The sequence below is a fragment of the Trachurus trachurus genome (genome assembly GCF_905171665.1).
Source record: "Trachurus trachurus genome assembly, chromosome: 13".
In the NCBI taxonomy this organism is placed as follows: Eukaryota; Metazoa; Chordata; class Actinopteri; order Carangiformes; family Carangidae; genus Trachurus; species Trachurus trachurus.
Genome location: NC_139892.1, coordinates 30,956,061 through 30,977,566, shown reverse-complemented (window position 1 = coordinate 30,977,566; position 21,506 = coordinate 30,956,061). Strand labels below are relative to the sequence as shown.

General features: G+C 40.1%; 1 protein-coding gene across 1 annotated transcript in view; it reads right to left on the bottom strand.

Annotated features, from left to right (window-relative positions):
• The window catches only part of LOC310996333 (roundabout homolog 2), a gene marked incomplete at both ends in the record, with an annotated part of 50,206 nt that overhangs the window by 9,174 nt on the left and 19,526 nt on the right, over positions 1 to 21,506 (bottom strand). Inside the window, 11 exons of the mRNA XM_083985709.1 lie at positions 888 to 1,106; positions 2,338 to 2,515; positions 4,461 to 4,579; positions 5,455 to 5,671; positions 5,831 to 5,952; positions 6,283 to 6,449; positions 9,670 to 9,838; positions 10,011 to 10,092; positions 11,877 to 12,082; positions 12,455 to 12,626; positions 14,715 to 14,839. Of these exons, the coding sequence (XP_083841835.1) occupies positions 888 to 1,106; positions 2,338 to 2,515; positions 4,461 to 4,579; positions 5,455 to 5,671; positions 5,831 to 5,952; positions 6,283 to 6,449; positions 9,670 to 9,838; positions 10,011 to 10,092; positions 11,877 to 12,082; positions 12,455 to 12,626; positions 14,715 to 14,839 (1,776 nt within the window). The remainder of the gene's footprint in view (positions 1 to 887; positions 1,107 to 2,337; positions 2,516 to 4,460; positions 4,580 to 5,454; positions 5,672 to 5,830; positions 5,953 to 6,282; positions 6,450 to 9,669; positions 9,839 to 10,010; positions 10,093 to 11,876; positions 12,083 to 12,454; positions 12,627 to 14,714; positions 14,840 to 21,506) is intronic.

Here is a 21,506-nt window from a genome sequence, read left to right as displayed (position 1 = left end):
GTCTTAAACTTGTTTTCAAAAGATTTGCCAGAAGATAAATACATTTCGGACTGAATTATAGCCCTATACTCCATTTCACATGAACAATTTATCCTACACAGCTGCCAGCAATACATAAAATCCAGATGTTGAGGAATTGATGCAGCTGTTTCTTGCTTTCAATGCTGTATCTGGAGAAATTAACATGAAAACAGAATCCATACTAAAATGTGATATAACACAATATTTAGTCATTAGTGTGGCAGCAATAGTTACTGTGAAATATTCATGGAAAATTCAGATTTAATGTGTTTTCCTTAAGCCCTCAGGCCGCCCATTGAGTATTTATGAACATGAACAAATATCTCTCAAAGTCAGTAAACAACTGATGTGTTTACGTGCTCATGTGCCAAAGGGCATAAGCTAAAATAAACTGTATGTAGAGCTTACTGTTTACATTTGCGCCAGTGTTTTGCTTTATTCCTGCCATGTGAACTGCCCAATGGGGATAAATACATTTTAATTAATGCACATGTGATGAAAGTGCAGGCATTGCTTTGCAAAATACAAAGTAAAATTGAAAACATTCATCGCTGCTGAAGATATCCCCAGTGGTCCATAAAGTTTGTCACTGTCACTTTGTTTGAAATAAAATATTTCATTTTATTTTATTCCTTTCTTTCATGAACAAAAGATGTATAATGACTATGATGTCAGATCCCGGTTCATGTCATTTGAACCTTTTTTACTTTTTACGATTCATTCTTAAAAGCGCAGCCCGTCTGACATCAGGGGTACAAAGGTGCTGTAAAATCATGTCAGATTTTCATTTTCAAATTTCCATGCACGTTTGAACACATTGCACCTGTCAGGATAAAAGTCAACACTTGTTTGTTTCTCCCACTCACCTGCTGGCGTGTATGCGAACGATGTGGTGTAGTGTCCCAGCTGCTTCCTCCTGCGGTGGCGACAGTAAAACCAACCGCCGAAGCCCATCAGCACCAACCACGCGGCCACACCCAGCCCTGCGATGAACGCCGGCTGGCTTATGACGTTTATGATCTGCTCCGATATGCGAAGGTTACCACCTTTCTTCACGGGCGTCGTAGCCTCGTCCAGTGGGGGGGCTGAGAGAAAAACAATACAATACAATACAACCATATGATGATGCGAAGTCAAATCAGAAAGCTGTTGACATATTATTGGGTAAAAAAAAAAAAAGTGTCATCATACTATCCACATCTGGTGTCTTTCAATCTAAAAGTATATTTCAACACATTAGGAAACAGTTGCTGTCTTGCTGAGCGTTAGATGAAAAAACTGTTATCACTCTTAGATCTGTAAAAAAAAAAAATCTATTGCCAGGAGCCAGTTAGCTTAGCTTAGCATTCAAACTGCCAATAGGGAGAAAGAGCTGGCCTGTGTAAAGACAACTAGATGAAAACCCAGTGGGCATAGCAGGGTGCAATACAAATATACCTCCTCTTGTCACGCAAAAGGCTGCACAAGGCATTATGGGAATCCTGTCAATGCAATTTGGTTTCATATATCACATAAAGAGGGAGCTGGATCAGCAAAGCAGTCAGGTTGTACTGTCTGTTATGTAGACGTGGTTGATGAGTGAGTAGCTACACAGCTGTGAATGATCTAATCACTAAGAATATTGCAAACAGCTGGAGCCAATCAGCCAATAATTCAGCGCTCTGCCTGAACTGAACTTCATTTGTGGTTTTTCTTGGCTGGGAGCAGATATCTTGTTGGAGTCTTATCACCGCAACCTGTTTTATTCTTTGCTTTCTGAACAGAACAAAAATATGAATATATTAAAATATTAATATTAACAAAAATGTATAATGTTTCAGTTTGTGAGCTTGAAAGGCGGTTGATTTTGTCGGGGTTGGACAGAGGTTGGACAATCAAATAAATTACTTCCTTAAATGTTCAAGAATTCCTTATAAAATGCAGTAAAAGGCAATGTGAGAAGGAAAATATCTCATAAAACACAAAAAGCAGCACAGCTCCTCTGCCTCTGTTCCACTACCTGTCTGGATAACTATGTAATTAACCAGTCCTTTTACTCTGAAATGATAAAAGCAAAAGGAGTGAGGCTGGAGTTCCTAAAATATCTTCATAAAGTTAGGCGTTAACAAACTTTTCTACTTCACTTCGTGACTCAGATTTTTAAAATTTATTTTACACATTGAAAACATCAGCGCTGATGACGCCTCAGATGTGAAGTCACTCAAATGACACAATCAACGTTCACATAATTCAACCTGTGCGTAAACTCAGCCGGCTCAGGGCACATGTTGCCAAATTCCTCTATCTGCAGGGACTGGAACAGTTTGAGTGACTCACTGAGAAGCAGGCTGACAGACGGGCTTTGGGCGCCCACACCCAGGCTGGTCACAGCAGCCACCATGACAGAGTAGTGGACGTCAGGCAGCAGGCCTGTCAGCAGGATGGACAGAACCGCTCCGTCCACTGTTCGGTTTATCTGGCTCTCCTGATCCCCGTCACTGGTCAGACACCAGACCTGATTGACACCAAACGCACAGGGTTTACATGTGAAGTCTACAAACACGTTAACACATAAAGACATTGGTTTCTCCTGCACGCCCTGTGATAAGATGTTGCCTGCGACTATTAAAAGACCAACTGGGTGCTTTACTTCTTTTTTCTTTTTTTTTTGGCATTGAAGATTTCATCTGGTCGTACAAGTTGGAGAATGACAGCAAAGATTCAGCAGAGATGAAAAAGAATGGGGTGTCAGTGCAGTGACAGTTAAAAGCCAGATTTAAAATCCTGATATTGCAAATAAACACACGACTTCACACATGTTGGATTTTATATCACCCTGCAGTGCAAGAAATGTTTACATTTCTGAAATTAAAGCACCAAAATCAGTGCTCTAACATACATCAATTTTTATTCATTTATTTCAACATTTTGCTTTACTTGTTTTTATAAAAATATAAATAAAATACTTGTTTTTCCAATTAAATATTCATAAAGGTGTCAAAATTTCAAATCACTCACATTTTAAAGTTGAAAGTCATGAGCTCATTGTTTTTGTTTTATTGACTTGATAAATAAATCAAAAGGCACAGCAACTTTGGCAGTGGACGCAAATGCACCACAGCTTTTGATTACACTTAGGTCAGCATCTCTCAGCCACCCAAGACTATTGTCACTGTGGGCTGCAGTCTCACTGTGAGTTTTATTTGCACAGGACACAACCCAAAGCTGCTCAAGGAACAATCAACAATCATTAGTGATGTTATGGTAGATGACACATGTGCATACACATATATGCACACCGACACACGGGCGCGCACACACCTGCAACACCATGATCTTTTTTTCAACAAATCATTGACATCAATACTTAATAAAGAAAAAACATTCTAATAAGCAAAAGCAATGGCAAGAAGGTAAAAAGATGTGAGCTGAACTGAGTTGTGAGATTTAAAAGATGTTATGCGTGTGATTTATTAGTTAGCTGCAGCAAAGAGTCATGTTTTTAAGCCCTGATTTAAATAACCTGACAGTTTCAGAAGACAGAAGATCTCAGAAATCTTGTTTGACTCAGTGACAGTGGTCATCCTGTGGTATGTATCTGTAAACTAGTTTATTTTAGTTTTCTAAAATAAACTAGTGGTCATAGCACACCAGCACAGAGGTGTAAATAGTATAACATGTCCATTCAAATTTTAGTTAAGAAGAAGAAGGAAATGAAGCATTACCGTAAGTCCACTAACACTAATGTAGTACCCCGGTATCTATTATAGTTCCCTACATTTCCTACAGGTATTGAATTGAAAACACTGAGCTGTAATCGAAATGTAACCTCTAATACCTTACAACAGATTTGACGTTTAATTTTTCACAGCTAAGCCTTTTAAGGGTTGCATAAAACGCTGTGTGTAGTTCTAAGAAAATTGAACGTTAAAGTGGATTAAGTGTCATCTCCTTTAGCTTTGGCTGACGTGCTAAACATGCAGGCACAGATGGGAAGAAAACTCAAGACAATAGTACTGCATGTTCAGTTTTTTTTCCCTGAAAATAATGATTAGTAATCAGTGTTGTGCTCATGCCAAGAGACGGATAATCAGAACTGAGTGTTTTTTCAACAGAGCAAACAGATGACAGAGACAGTCAGTGCTTAGCCGAGAATCTGATGACACAATTTAGTCTCCCTTGGTGGCAGCAGCTCTTGTCTTGGCAGCAGATGAGAAGAAATGAGTAATCACTAATTGTTAGTTTTATTTTTCATCAAAATGACAAATTTGAGTAACACAGACTAATGACTGCGTAAAAACACAAACAACGTGGATTAAGCAAAACATTTGTCCCACTTATGTTTTTGCAGTCAACAGATTCATCACTGTTTCTAAAGGAAGAAAATTGCATCGGACAATAACATGGTTCTGGAATTTCAGTGGCCCGGTGTTGTCATGCGCTAATTACTGTGGTCTCACCTTATACTCTTGAATGATGCCACTCCGAATACTATTAGGCGGAGGCTCCCAGGACACGCTGATACTGGAGCTGTTGGTGAGCTGCACCACTGATACAGCCTGTGGAGGAGCACTTAAAACTGAAGAAAAAACAGAGGAGAAGAAAATTAATACTACTGTAGTATTATCATGCATAGATATCAATACATTACCAAGACATAATGCTTTGTTTCACAGGTGAGTAATATCTGAATAAGAATGAATGGTGTGATGATTTGATACTAACTTTAGAGAGAATGGAAATTAACTTGAAAGTTTCATTTAAAGCAAAATTAATAAATGTATTACTCTTTTCTTATGGCAAACATCATCTCCACAGTTTGCTCGTTCTGCTGACTCACTGTTCACTAACTTTCATTTACAGCATTTATGCTTATTTTGAAGCTAAAACTAGTTTGTAGCAAAAGCTAAATATTGTAATTGAAATGTATACATTTTGGTACACTAACTTATATAGTATGGTATGTTGTTATTTTTAGATAAATGAGATACAGTAGTGGCCAAATTCAGAAGTTCAGAACAGAAACATTTCATGCTAATATGGAGGCTAACTGGCCTTAGCAGTGGCTACCATCTTAGCAAATGGAATTTCTTTTTTTGGTGTAGTTAAATGGTCTGAATTTAAAAAGATTTAATCATGAATTAATACATTTCAGCTTCATCATTAACAAATTGTCAATTGACAGCTGTAATAACACATTTTACTGTACGAGTAGCCTACATTTTTTCATAATCCTCCTTTCACATAAGGCCACATGTTGGTGTAAAATAAACTACATTTAAATATCAAAAAAAAAAAAAATACACAACATTAAAAGGATTACTTTTCTTTTTCTCTTCTCTGCTTCAGCATTTCTGGACTTCCTGCTCTCTGCTTTAGACTGAGTTTTTCATTCAAGGGAAATGACAGTACATGTCTGAGCTATTGACAAAACAACTGGTAAGTTCTTCTTACCCTCCTCAGGGGTCCGTAGCAGAACCATTAGGCTGTCGTGGCCCTGTAGTTCATTGAAGTAAGGGCGTATCTTGACCTCATACTCTGTACTGCTAAGCAGATCTACTAAAATGGTGCTGTGGTCAGACGTGTCCTCCACATTCTGGACCAACCAGGAGTTGCCGATAGTCCGGTAAAATACGCGATAACCTTGAACGTACTGAGACGGATGGGCAACCTGAAAAATGTTGGAAAGACAGGAAAAAAAACATATTTTACATTTACATCAGTAATCAAAGGTGGAACTTGCTGTGTTTCTACTCTGCATCAAGTCATGTTTAGAGGAGTTTTAGAAGTTAATGTTTGGACTTTTTCATCAGCCAAGTAATCTACTCACAGTCCAAGAAATCCTGGCACTGGTAGGAGAGAGAATCACAGGCTTCTGCAGGTAGACAGTCACCTCTGCTAACTCTCTCTGCACCTGTCTGTGGTCAACACCCTGCTCTGTAGGACTCCCATCTGAAACAAAAAATGAAATCTGTTAAATCCAGGCCAATAAAACAGCTGAATACAAACTGCTGGGCAAAAAAAAAGGAAAAAGAAAAAGCTTTTTGATGAAGTTCAACATTGCTCAGGGCAGAAGAGCATCACACTGAGAAAGCAATACGTTTTGAGGCGACATATATGCAAAGCAAGTTTTTCCAAACCATGTAGCACATTATCTTTGCCTCAGCGCTGCATTCAGTATCTCTGATCCATTTCTTTTAAAAATAGAAACTGAAAAGAAGATTGCACAGTAGGATTCATATCATACAAAAAAGAAGGATTATCTTTGCTTATGTAACTTACCGAGCGTCCTGACAGGCTCAGAGATAGGGCTGGGGTCACTGAGGCCGTAAGAGTTCACTGCTCTAACAATGAAGAGATACACGGTGTTGGGGAAGAGTCCGACGACTGTGTGTCTCTCCGTCTTCACATGGTCTGCCACCGTTTGCCAGGTGCTACCCACTGACTGGCTACAGGAAATGAGTGACAATATGTAATGGTAAGAAACAAGAGAAAGAAAACCTTTCATGATATCAAATATAATCCATCTCCTCTCTATTTTGACGAGTGACTTTGATCATGATCTGATGATTAAAGGATTATGGGAAGGTCCAATAAAGGTGTCACAGTTAAAGGTCAAGATCTTTATCTGAAGGGGTGTTTGCTGCCTTTAAAATGACACTGCTAATTAAACACACAGTAGGCAGCCAGTCTGTAAGTGCTGTCTCAATAGACAGAAGTGCTGCCCTTCTTCTTTGTGCAAATATTCTTTTCACTCCTGTTATCTTGAAAGCACCGCTTCATTATCATGTAATTTGAGATAACAAGGTAATGGGTTTGATCACAACTCCTGGCCGGCTGCTGATAAACCGATAGCACAAAGAGATGAAAGTGGAACAGAGAATGTCAGAAGCAGAGATCTGAATTTTACATGCTGGGAAAAACATAGACAATGTAGCAGACACAAAAACATTTTTTCTGAAACTTTATGACTATGAGAAAACAGTGTAATATCTCAAGGTAAGGTGGTAAATAAATTGGGGTTAGGATTGCAAGTCAAGGCTACTTACTCTAATAATTAAGTTATTATTTGTCATTTTTCAGTCAATTGATAAATTAATTGGTCAGGAAATGAAAATACTCATTATCATCATAACCATCATCATTTCCCACAGCAAGGTCAACCACGAGTCCATTCCAAGATATATTTCATTTGCATGTCAATTAAAGTGATACAGAAAAAAATATATAGCCAAGCCTTACAAACATCAATAATTTTGACATTTTCTTTCCCCAATGAACGATTTTAACTCATTACAAATACAGGAAATTATTTTTTACATCAACTGACTAGTTGCCTACTCAACTAATTGATCCAAGTGATTTGGGATCTTTAATCCATAATTTATTTTATGCTGTAAATTAGAAGAGTAGATCCACAGATACACTGTCATGTCTGCACATGGTACTACAAACAGTTAGCTTAGGTTAGCATACTGACTGTAGGCAGAAAGAAACAGCTAGCCTGGGTCTGCCACAAGTTAGCGCACCAAGTTTTCATAATTTGTACAATTTTACTAAGGTGTAAAAATGGAGATTTGTGGTTTCCCTACTTTATGCCCTAACCATCCCCTGGATTTAGCGTCACATTTAACTGACAGATATGAATCCAAAAAAATGTCAAACCGCTCCTTTACTGTAAGTGCAGGGGCCAGGCTTTTTAAATTACCTGAACACATTGCCATGCATCTTAGCAGCCACAATTGAATAAATGAACAAAGTCAATCACATGGTCTCAGCTTGAGGTCCGAACAAGGACAAGTGTTATTCCTTCTTTTTGATAGCAGCAGGTTATAACAACAGATTCTGAATGAGACCATGTTGTGCAGGGATGGGAGCCATCAAACAGCATGAGCGCAATTTATCCTTTTCCCTAAACTCCGTGGAGAAGAAAATGGTGAGGTAATTATAAGAAGTGGGCCGCAGCATTTTCCTCCAATGTTTTCTCCTCTGAAACCTTCCTCAACAAATGTTCTCTGGAGAAACGGTTTTGTAAGTAGAATCATCCTGTTTTTTTTTCTAAATGCTACAAATTCTGAAGTGGAAGCTGTCGAAGCTGCTTTTACATCATAAAATCAAATTTAAATTGAAAAGAGAAATGTATTGTTCTGAAATGTCCTACACAAGACGGGATACTAAAACAGAAAAGCAAACATTAGTTTCTGTTTCTTTCTGCCTCAAAACAAACATTTGCAAGCAATTTGTCGGTGGCGGAGCGTGCAACAGCAAGCAGATCGTGATCATCAGCTGTGCATGTGAGACTACCGCACTGAGCTTTCGTTCCACACAGAGTTCACTGGACTTTTGTGTGTTTTTTTTTTGTTTGTTTGTTTTTTCTGTATATTTAGTCTGCACCCTCTTCCCTGCTTCCAAAATGAGTGAATTCTCCAACTGGGCTGGCATCCCTTCCTTCCACTGCCCCAGGACAGGACAGAGCTGCCGAGCTGACCACCGCAGTAATTGTCTCCTCTTCCTCTCACTCTCTGTCTCACTAAAGCCTCTGGTTGGTTGTTAGAGCTGCTATGGCACTCCTCGGGATCCCACTGCTAAATACTGATGCAGTGAGTGTCACGGTTTCACTTCAGGACGTCACTTAACAGAACTGTCTCTCCCTCAGGCGGAGTTGAGTCATTCCCAAACTATAATGACTCCAAATGAAGAAGACTTCATTATCTGGGAATAGTCGGAACCAACAAATTAAACAGAGAGAGAGAGAGAGAGTGTGGATACAGCTGGAATAGCAACAGACAGTGAGACCTTCATCAGGGAGTGGAAAATTAAGCAGCGGAAGTCTATGCTGAATTTTATCTGAGGTTGAAGGAAATGGGGTTAAAGTTAGATCAATATAATAATTTATGTTTATTTTATGCCTCCATGGCTAGCAATCCAGCTAAATAACCACATGATATGACTTAACATCAGAGGGACATTTCACCAATTTCACCTCTAAAAGTTAATTAATTTATTAATAAGATACCCTGTAAAAAGCATTAAAAAGCTTTTTCATGGTTTTAGCCCATATCACATTTGCCTGTTTATGACCTGAGGACTTCTGTGGCTTTGGAATAACATGCTTTTACTTTGAAACCTACTTCTAAATGCTATTGTATTGCATTATATTGTGCTGCTTAATATGTCTTCACTTCCTTCATTTTATGTATTCTCATCACATAAATTTACTTTTCCTGATGTTTCTACTCATACTTACTCCTTTTCCCAGGGATTGTGTTCTTGATGTTACTGTTTTCACTTGTTATATTATTCATATCTATTATTAATTAATAAACAAGCGGTGAATGGCTTAGACTAGTCTTACCCATGTATCTGCTGTATTTGCACTTGTACAGGTATACTGTTATAAACTATTAACTTGCATGTATTCAAAGTTGTTCTGTAAATGTATGCTATATATGGACTGAATTTTCATTTAAACTGAGTTTCCATTGTCTTATGAGGGATAATACTGTTTATCTGAATATGTTTCTGACATTAAATGGACACCCAGGCTACCATATTAGAGACATATTGGTTTATGGTGTACAGTTTGATCTTCATTATATTTACAATCCAAAAATCACTGTAAATATTCTCAAATCAGAATCAGGTATGCCCATGTGTGTCACTGCAAACCTGAAAGCTTCAATAATGTAGGAGGTGACAGCGGCTCCGCCCTCATGTGGGTTGGACTGCCAGGTGAGGGTGACAGTGCTTTTGGTCACCTCGGTCACTACAGGCTTCTGCGGAGGCCCTGGAAGCTGGCTGAACTCATACACTTTGGATACTGGAGGAACTCCATCGTCTGTTAAAGAAACGGGGAACAGAGCTGTTGTGGATTTTTGTTCCATGTGGTTGTATGAAGAATTTTGGCTACAAAAGCGCGTGGCTTCCCGAGCACAGGAGGTGCATTGTAAGAGTGACAGAGTGTGAAGTGTAACAGAGAGACATAGTGTGGAGGGTTTTGGTGTGAGTACCTCTGACAGTCAACATCCCACTCCAGCTCGTCTCCCCTGTGGCGCTGGATACCATGCATGTGTACATCCCCGAGTCTGTGCCCTGTCAAATAGCAGACAACATTTAAAAGCAATTTTAAATTGTGTTTTCAGTCTATGTAAATGACTGAAGAATATTTAAAACAAAACCCTGTTTAATTTATGCTTATGTATGCTTTTAGGTCATTTTTAAAAAAAACCAGACTTCACCATTTCACATTTTATTTGACACAAGAATCTGTTGACATAAAAATGTCATAACACCTGTCACAATTGTCAGTATGTGAGCATGTTAGCAAACAGATACAGTACGGAGCAAAATTAGAGAGCTGTGTCTGGCCAACTGGATAAGATGTGTGTTATTTTAGCTCTGTTTTGGTCTCTACCAACTCCTGATCATCAGGATGTTGAAGCAGAACACAAGAAACAGTGAGCTAGAAAAAAAGGCTGTTATGTCACTATAAATGACAACATTCATATAAACAAAGTCATTTTTCTATCATCATAACAACATTGACAACAGCAGCTTTAGGTCTCATTGCCATGCTCCATCCGGCAGGGGGACTGCCAACGGAAATTAGCCTATTGGCTATAATTGGGTGCATTTACATTTTTATCTTTTTAAAATGTTCATAAATGTACACTGTCCCTCTCGAACAAATAAAGGAAAAAGAAAAGAAGAAAGAAAGCAAAGGATCTGAATACTTTCTCAACGACTGGTGTCGGTTTTGCCGCCATCCTTATAATTCAATCTAAACCATGCATACCGAAACATTTTCCCTCTGTAGTCGTCACATCAGCCTCAGCAGCTCTGAGAGCTTCACGTCCACAAACCACAAAGCACGCCGCCACACTCTACCTAGTACCTACTCTCCTGTTTACATTATGAACCGTACACGCACACATGCTTCACTGACACTGGTGTTTGCTGCAGCCCTGTCCTGGCTGAGAGCCAGTCTGCTGGAACTACCATCGGACCATATGAGATCATCCTCTGCAGTGTTGACCTCTGGCTGACAGACAGCACAGCGTGTGGGCAGGTGAACTGCCTTAAATGACTCCAACTACTGCTGAAATATTGATGGCGGGTTGGGGCATCAGCAGGGTAAATATTTTTAGTCCCTCACTCGTCATCTCCATTTCCTCTCCTTTTTTTCCCCCTTGTCATCCCCTCGATGCCACACTAATGCATGTCTTCTGTTCCATTGAGCACATTGGCATGGCAGATTTCCCTCGCCTCAGCGGTGCACTGGACCAAATTTTAATGCTCCAAGTTTTTCCGAGCACCACTGCTGAGAAACAGGATGAGAGGGGATGCGAATAAGCATAGTCCAGCCAGTAGATTTAATTAAAATATGGTTTAACGATTTATCATCTACGGCGAGTCAATTAATGAAAATGATGCTGCTTTTGCTCCATCCTCTCTGTGCACCCACTGACCTCCAGGTGGGGTTGTAGCACAAAGGGGCTTCTGACTGCTCTTCCATCAAAGCAGAACACATTAGCATTTACAAACAAGCACCTTCATTAACATTACAATTACACACTGCATGGGCACATAATTGTGCTGGAGAGATATGCACTGCCTTGGAGAGATCGGTCTTTGAAACTCAGTCTCACTTTAATTTTACAAACGAAAGCTGAATTAAAATAGAAATGAGAAAAAAAATCCCTGCCAGGTGGCGTGTAGAGAAAGTAAAAGAGGGTCAGAGATCAGACGGGACGTTTACACAATTCCATGAAGTCATTTCCATCAGTCACATTTTTTTCAGTTTAAGTAAACTCATCCTCTACGTGTCCTCTCCTATAAATGACTCAACACAAAACTACACACACATGCACACACACCTTTATGTCTGTGATTTGCAATGTGCCATTATCCATCAAGGTCAGTCGAGCTTTATTTCCCTGAAGTCTCTCTCCATCCTTCTTCCATGAAATTTTGACTGAAGGTCCTCCCATTACACGGCAGTGCAGCTGCACCATCGCGCCCTGAGATACGGTTTGATTGGACGGTCCTTGGCGAATGATCGGCGGCACGCGACCTGAAGGGCCTATAGATTAGATCGGAAAGGGAAGCACAGTATTACATTAGTGGTGTCGCCTCTCTTCCGCTAAGCCATACAGAGAAATAAGGTGGAAAAATAGAAATAGAGGTGTACAGGAAAGAAAATGAAATTATAAAGTTACCAACCATTAGAGTGCGAATGTTGAGAATAGTTAGATGCTTAGTAGGCAGAAAACAATAGCGTACAAGCTCCCACAGAGAGAACATTGCTCATCCAGCACAGGGTCTCTTTTTTGTGGCTCATTATGCTGTGCACCTACTAAGTAATTAATATGTTTTCTCCTCATTAGCTGATAGTACAGAATAAAGAATAATCCTCTCCCAGGTTCAAATGTGACTCTGTGTACTGAAGTCTCACCTCCTTCCACCTCCAGCAGAGACTTGGTCAACACATTTCCTGCCACACTGATGGCCTGGCAGATGTAGAAACCAGAGTCTTCGGGGTGGACGTCAGCAATGGTCAGTTCCCCCGTCATGGACACAGAGTAACGACCAGACTGTGTTGGGGGCTGGCCAGGGAATAGCAACATCTAAACACACAGACAGATCAGTCATGTGACATCGACAGCTAACTTTGTAGCTGCAATATCTATGTTTACTGCCAATTAATCTGTGTCAATTATTCAGTTATTCAAATACGGTAAGTCTATAAAATGTGAGTCAAAAATTCCTTTTGCAATTTCCAAGAGCCAAAAGCACCAAAACCCAGAAATATTTTATTTGCACTCATTTATACCAGAAAGCCCAAAAAAACTAAATCCTTACATTTGAAAATATCCAAGCTACAAATATTTGGCATTTTAGACATGGTCCAGACTCTCAACTATTGGATTGATATGGCTGTGAAAATTGGTTCAGGAGTTCATATTCCACTCAGGATGAACTGCAAAATCGTTATCAGGCTGGGAAAAATATTTTGGCAAATATTTGGGCCACATATTTGTGTATCCTCTGGCTCAATATGTGTGTGGTTCTTCTGTCCAATTCCAGTGCACATACAGCATAACTATTCTTCCCAATACCTAAGTTGGTGTCTTTAGATTAGACTGTCCAAACAATAATCCAAACTTAAATTGAACTTGATAAATGACTGGAATTATTACTCAATTCTTTTTATATTTAATATTAAGATGTTAGCATATTATTTTCTGCCAATTTATTGGCGTAGAGGACAATTAAAACCAGGAAATATTAACATCTGACCAACTGGCAATGTAATAATCAATTATCAGAGTCGTTGCAATTTAATATTCTGGTGATCAACTACTGTACCTGATTAAGTGTTTCACATGTTAATATAATTATCCAGGACCAGGACACATCCCATCAATCTGAACACAGCCTGCTAAAGTGAGCATGCTAACAAATTCACAGTGACAATGCTAATGCTGATGTTAGCAGGTGTAATGCGAACCATGCTCAATATTTTAGTTTAGCATATTATGGTGCTGCTGTAACATTAACAAAAAGCTCCACACAAGCTCAAAACTGAATATGTGCCAAGCCATCCAGCCAATGATGAGATATGTTATTCAGAAGTAGAAAGTCATTAGGAGCCATCATCATCTGGGACCAGAGATTTGCTGTTGAGATATTTCAGTGTCAAATTAGACTGGCAGAACAAGATCGTCACTAGCATGGTGATGAAAAGGGTCGAACATGTAAGAGTTAGGTAGTTCTGGTGTTTATGGGATGATTCTCACTAACAGACATTTTACAGCCACCCCATTCTGTTTTCCTGTAAGCGAGATGGATGTGAACAAGGGGGGAGGGATACACATCAATCCATTCAGCCATCCATTTCATTCCTCTAAGAGGCTTAGACGTCAGTGGAGGGACCAAGGTTATAAGGCTGCAGATAATCCCCCAAATACAGCAAAAAGCTGCACAAACAGCCAAGGAATGCATCAACTATCCTGCAGACAGAAGCTTATTCACAAAAATTGGGAGCTGAACTTCCCGCTTGCTCCCTGACAAGCTCCCAAAAACATCTGAAGTTGCTCCTCCAACTCAGTGATCCCAGCTGCTGCTGAGCAACAGGGTATTTATAGTTGGGCACGATGTGGAAGGAGGACAGTATTTGTCTGCAGGTTTGCCCTGAAGATTCACTTTCTACACCTGGTGTACTTCCTGCCATCCCTCTGCACTCCCTCCCCCCCCGCTCATCGACTTCTTCAACCCCCCTCCGTCACTGTTCTCTTACGCCGCGGTCGCTAGCAGCAGAAACATTTCTCGCCAACGCAGTACCACAATGCCTTCCAACACTTTGTCTCTACTCATGTTTGTGAGCCAAATGCAAATGTGCTGCTCTCTCTTGTTCGACTCTTTCGCTTGGAATTAAAAAAAAAAAAAAAAGTGTCAGAAAAATCATGATCCAATCAGACAAAACCTGCTCATGTGCAGTGAGTCATTCTCACCTTTACAACAAAGAATGTGTGAAGCTCTTCTTAACAATATGATAAACAATGCAGCATTGGTAGGGTTTAAAAAAAAACCAACCACACATAAATAACAACCCAAGGCTCGTTAGTGAGTGAATGTATTCATTAACACAAATGTATTCTACTGGATAGAGAGTCTTTATTCAAGGATGTCCAGTTCTCTGCTCCAGCTCTTACCTGGCTGCCTTCCTTCTGCCAGAAGATGGCAGGTGGAGGGTGTCCTGTAGTGCTGCATTGGAAGGTGACGCTCCTCCCCTGTGTAGTAATCTGGTCTCTGGGCTTTGAGGTAATTTGAGGTGAAACTGGAAGAGGGAAAAGAGGGAGTCATAAATTAGTAAATGAATGCAAAATCCTGCTGTTTCACTTTGAGTTCTTATTTCATTTGTGCCACTGCCACCTTTAACACCTTTAAGAAGTGGTGAAAAAGAGTTACAAAATTACTAAAATTAGAAAAGCAACTTGTAAAATATTCTGTTACAAGTAAAAAAAAAAATTGCATTTAAAAGTATCATGGGCAAAATATAAAAGTATCCAAAGTAAAAGTTGTTATTTAACAGTAAATATCCCCTCTGAGTGATATGATTCTATATAACAGGTAAAGATAATTCACTGATGCACCGACGTAAAAGCAAGATGATAGTTTTAACTTGCTCATACAGTTAGATAATGGTCCAGTGGTTGATCTATGGGCAGTGAACAATCATCTTAAAGCAGATATCAGTGGAATGTTTTTGTTAATATAAGTCCTAAATAGTCCTATTTTCCGTCAGCAATCACTTACATAAACACGAGTCTCTCCGTCACTCTGCTCTGCTGTAACCCGAGGAGAAAATTTTCCTTGTGGGATACAAGTGTTATCCAATGAGGAGAGAGAACGGCATGAAGGGCTGTGTGTGCAGCCAAGGGATGCGCGTGAATGTGGTGACGTAGCACGAGGACCAATTGATGCCTGACAAGGGCGGGGGCTGCTAACTCATGGTGCGTTCAAAGAAACTCGTACTTTGTGTTTTTCCTTCCTGTGAAGTCATACCAGTTCGATCTGGTACGAGTTCACGGGTCGGAAGTTACGAGTGGCCGTTATAGGGAACTTTCACAGACAACAGGATGGTAAAAACACGAGCTACGGGTTACCTGGAACGCTACCAAGTCGTAGTTGTGACTTGAAGCTGTAACTTACGGTTTCAAAAGCCTGCCTTGAACGCAGCATTAGCCGAAACGGCCGTGAAGCTGATATCTGCTTTAAGTAAACCATGTACAGGTGCATTTCAATAAATTAGAATATAATGGAAAAGTTTATGTCAGTAATTGTATTCAGAAAGTGAAACTAGAGATCCATTACACAGAGAATTAAACATTTCATGTCTTTATTATTTAATTTCTCTAATGATTATGGCTCACATTTAAAGCTTCAGTTGGTAACAATTATTCAGTCATATTTGCTGGAACTGTCACTACAGTATATTCTGATAGTTGGACATTAAATGGGTAATTTAGGACAAAATCCAACTCCTCTGGCTCCACCTACAGCCTGTAATCGTATTTGACAAAATCCACCATGACCGAAGATTCAGGTAGAGGGAGCAGGAGGAGCAGCCAATCACAGCTCGTACACATCGTACAAGACGATACACCTTCAGCTCCCTCTTTTCACACACGCAGACACACACAAGAAGAGTGTGTTTAATGGTGAAAGAGACGTGAGATCGTTTTGGAGTCTCCGGTTGCTATGGATATGGTACGTCTTCTGTGGGTGCGTTTATGGCTATGTGTGTATGGGGGGTGCTTGGCAGAGGTCCATAAAGGGACCTGACGTTGTATTGTCTTGAAATTTCCGACCAAGTCGCGGAGTTTATTTTCACTTTCATCAACTTACCAACTGTAGCTTTAATGAAGACCTAAAATTTGTATCTCAAAAAAATTTAATATTACAAAAGACCAATTAAAAAAGTCATTTTAATATGGAAATGTTGGCCTTCTGAAAAGTATGCCCATCTATATGCACTTGGGGCTATTTGACTTGAACTACTGAAAATGGACTTTTCCATAATATTCTGATTTATTGAGATGCACCTGTATGTTGTATAAAGAGGTGAAAAAAATCAAAGACATCTGAAATTTTACATTGAGTTCTGTGGGAATAATATGTCTATCTATCTAAGCCTTAATATCTTAAGGCCTTAACATCAAAAGTGAACAAAAAAAAAGTAACAAAAACCTATTTTGACTCAAAATGATGCAGTCAGAGGTACTAAATAAAGAACATGTTCCTGAAACATGAAAGTACAATACTTGAGTAAATGATTAGTTACTTTCCACCACTCAGCTGGGTCAACAAAACACTCATTAGCTCTTAACAAGCGAGATTTAAGAGTCGTCTCTTTAACCTTTTAGGCTTTAGATCCGTCACGACACTCTCATTACCCTCTCATCGTTAATGAGGGATGTCACCTTTGTTTCCTCTGAAAGAACTAATCATCACAGCACAGGGCTGCGCCATCCTGATGACATTTACTCAGTTATTTTGGGAAAGGTCTGGATAGAGCTGCCAATTTTCAGCTCACTGCGTTATCTGCATCATCACATCACGTCTGTGGATTTACACTGACCACTGCCCTCTAACTCGCCTCTGAATAGCAGGCGCACACTTCCCATCAGATGAAGACCAACCCCAGCCAGGATTCATGCTCTACAAATCACTGCATACACACACACACAGACACACAAACATACAGACAAGGAATTTTCAATCGAAAGCAACTGGACTTGGTTATTTGTCTAGGAAGATGTTTCACCTCTCATTCTCTTGGAATAAGCGGTGAAACGTCTTCCTAGACAAATGAGAATATTCACAGGCATACAGACACTCATAAACACACTTGGCTCAATACATAAGAACAATGAGTCATCTGTGATATCTGTGATGTTCTCACACTGAAAATGTCTCACACCTTAATCACCATCAGAGGGATTTTTTGTGAATTTTGTTTATTTTGAGATGTAGAAATGTCACTAAACAAATCTGTTGTGTTTGTCTTGTTCACTTATTGTCTTTTAGCATTATACAGACAGCTCTCGGTTTTTAAGGAACCTCTTTCATATCAAACTAATGTTGGCAACGTTATTTTTGATTTCAGAATTTGTTTTTCAGCAGGTGAAATATCATGTTGATATTCAGCTGGTATGTAAAAAAGCTGTATTTTCTATTGAATACGGGTGTCATGGATTTCTTTCCCCATAACTGTGATTAAAATTGGCCTCTTCAGTGGGAAGGATTATCATACTCCATGGACTTTGTATCTGATGTAATGCTTATCTCCTGTTTTTGAACACTAGCTGTTCAGATTGTTCAACACCCTCCTGTAAGATGAGCAGTTCTCTTTTCACCTAAGTCAGTGTCAATGAACATACACAGCATTGATGAACTCAATCAACCTTTAACAGATATAAAACCAGAAAGGATTTCTTTGAGACAGTTGGGCTAAATTGATATTTATATCGTACTTTCAGGGAATTTGCAAGTGTAACAGCAGATGCTGAACTCCCAGATTCCTACCCTCTATAGACAAGTGTAAACAACTTCTATCTTATAAGTGCCCTGCACATACAATATGACCAGAGTTGTAGTGGGCTATGTCTCATAAACAATCTGCCAAAAGTCCTCTTATTCCCGTAACTGTTTTCTCATAATCCTTAAACAATGGCAGGAGTAACACTCAGCTCTGTCTTCATGATAAGTTGCTAACATTTCAGCTGTTTTCCACATTGTAAGACTTCATTTATAATGATGCATGTGAATATATTTTATGAATACATCACGAATACATTGTAGCAGTAGCTCCCAGTGGCTCTGTTGATGGTTGTGCGCATGTGCGAGATTTGCTGTGAGATGTCCGTTGGTCGTTGTAAACCATTGGATGTATGATGTAAACACAGAAGAAAATCTCGCAGCAAATCTCGCGCATGCGCACAACCATCAACAGAGCCACTGGGAGCTACTGCTACAACAAGGCTAAAAACAGAGATCAAATTATTTTTTTCCCCAACAACTTTTATGGGGGTATTTGGATGTTTCATAGTGTGTGTTTTGGACGATTCAAAAGTGAACCCTATCTGCTGCCATTCGTTGCCAGCCGTACCCCCACTGGAACTCCAAAAGTAACCCTCACTGAAGTTGGTATAACAGGTTAAAAAAAATACCCTCTTTGATGAAAGTATAATGTATTTTGAATTACTGGAATAAATTGATTTTTTTTGACTAAATAGCCCTGGCTGAAATGCAATATGCTAATGAATGCATGAATCAGAACCACTGCTGCATAAGTATCACACTTGACTGTAAGCTGTTGCAGAACCCTTGTCCGTGCACTTGCATTGTGTGTATAATCATCAATTACATGCATAGAGATAGATGTATTGACAAGGCATAAAGAAATTTCACTCAATCTCTCAGCCTCTGAAGAGTATGTGTGTCATCATTAACCACTCCTGAGTGATACAGATGCTACACCACTTTGTTGGCCTGTTGGAGGAAGGTGCTATTTCACCCCTTCACTAAGCTCATCCATATTTTGAATGGCCTCCGTTTTGCTGTCGGTGGAGCCTCCTGCCGATCCATCACGACCTGCAGAGGAACAATACCAGCAGAGATATTCCTGTAATCAACCCTTATCTACTTCATATATTCAGGAAATGGTGTCAGCCAGCTGGTTAGTGCTTTGTGCAGTGTTAGTTTCAAGCCATCAGCACTTGGCAAGTGGCAAAGCTGCTCATGTGAATTGGTTTTTCAAAATGTCATTTGCTCTTTCCACCATGCCCTGACTTTGTAAGTGATACACCCATCCTAAACTCTGCTTGATTCATAGTTTTTGCAAGACACATTTCACTGTTGTGTCTCACCAATAAAATCTTTTCCGTTGTCTGCGCTTATCCAAAACACAGGATTACCTCTCTACACGGAAACTGTCATTGCCACTGTGTCAGCAATTTTATGTTTAGCAGGAGTAGCTTTAACCCGTCTATATCCACCATGTACCTCTTCCCCTGGATTGGTCTTATCATTTTAACAAAATCCAAATGGACCTTTGGGCACTGGAATATGTTCTGCTGCCTTCCGAATGTTACTCTTTAAGCATGTATGACACCGACTTAACACACTGTCAACATGCTGCTGCATTTTAACGCTGAAAAAATCCACTCTCTTGGATCTCACCACGTGACTACTGGCCAAGCCCATGAGCCTCATTGATCAATAGAGGCAGCAATCCACTGAGCACCACCAACAAACCATCATGGTCTCTCCGTAATCCTTTTCTCATCCTTACAAGCTCCTCTCTGTACCCACAATTAATGCTCAGCCTCTGAGGCCTCCTTCTGTGACAACAGCAAATCTTTGTGCATCATTTACTCCTCCATATGAGTCACCATGATGGCTTCAGAGCTGACTAAGGTTGCTTGTTTTGCTTCCTGATCCGCAACTGCACTGCCCCTCGTGATCCATGAGTTGTCTCTCTGTGGTGTGCTGCACGTATCATGATGGCCGGAGCTTTTGGTGTCATCGTGCCCATCAACAACTTTGTCATTTGTTCGGTACACGCAGCATTGCCATGATCAAATTGTACACACCACATGTGCTGAATCTGTGTACACACATTCACACACTCACACTCTTGCCTTCAGCAAGTTCACACCCATGAGTCAGATACTTTAATTTTGCTAACTGTGCAGAGCATGGTTGTAGACATCTTTGAGCCTGCATAGCTTCCATTTTCCCTATATTTTGTTTAAAATCCCCACCACAGTGCATCCAGCCATCAGAGCCTGCCCATCAGGAGCCATAAACTGAGTCATCACTGTGGACTCCACAGGGATTGCACTCAAGTCAGATCATATCTTAGCAGATCTCTCTGAATGTGGCTGTCCTTCACATGGAGCCAGCAGGATTTTTTTTATTTTGAATGTGGAATATTGCATCTGGGTACTCTATAGGTAGTATAGTCAACCATTGTGCCGTTTACACAAACTTAGCTTTTTCAGGTTGACCAGCTTGTGCTGCATCAGAATGTCAATAGAATAACCCATTGCAAATGAAATGCAGCAAAGTGGCAACATCACGGCGGGCCAAGCCCAGCTAGGGACTCTGTTAGTGTGGTTTTGGTAACATGACACAAACAACTGAAATGGTTTCTTGTAGTCGAGGAGAGTCAAGGCTAGGGAGTTGGTGGTGATGGTGGTAAAGTGTTTGCCTTTAGTGGATAGGACAGTGAAGGGAGACTGTGGGAATGACATGCAGTATTGACTCTGTCAGGATTCAAACCAGCGATCGACTACTTTGACCAAGTCCAGTTGTGTTTGACTTAAATTTCCTTGAGATATCTATGACCTGGACAAATGAGAATATACACAGCCTTTGAGGCAGATAATTACATGAGCTAACGGCTCAACCCTCCGGGCACCCCTCTGTTGTAATCATTGATAAGATGGGCTGCACAATCAAAGAACATCCTTCAACCCAGTTAGCACTGTATCCCGTCATCCCCCAAAAGGTAATAATTTCCTTTTCTGTGGTTGGCTTGGGAGCCTGCGCCAATACCAACAATTGAGTGGGCAAAACTGACCGTGATGCCTCTTTGATTAACCTGCCCAGATACTCAACCTGATCCCAGCAGTATTGCAGCTTCTTCAGCGAAGCCTTGTGATCCCTTTAAGCCAGCATGGTCAGCAAAGTCATGGAGTCCTTATGATACTACAGGTGCCTACTGGTTGGACTTTTCAGCATGCTGAAAAATGGCCAACACAAATGAATCCCTCTGAACAATTTAGCATCGGCTGGAAAGTTTGACAACAGAGTGCAGGGACTGGTTCATCAGAGTGATAATCCTCTATTACTTCATTTAGATCTTGTAAATCATGCATGAGCCAATATTAGTCTTGTCACTGGCCGGATTGGTTGCTGCAGGGACGAGGTTTGGT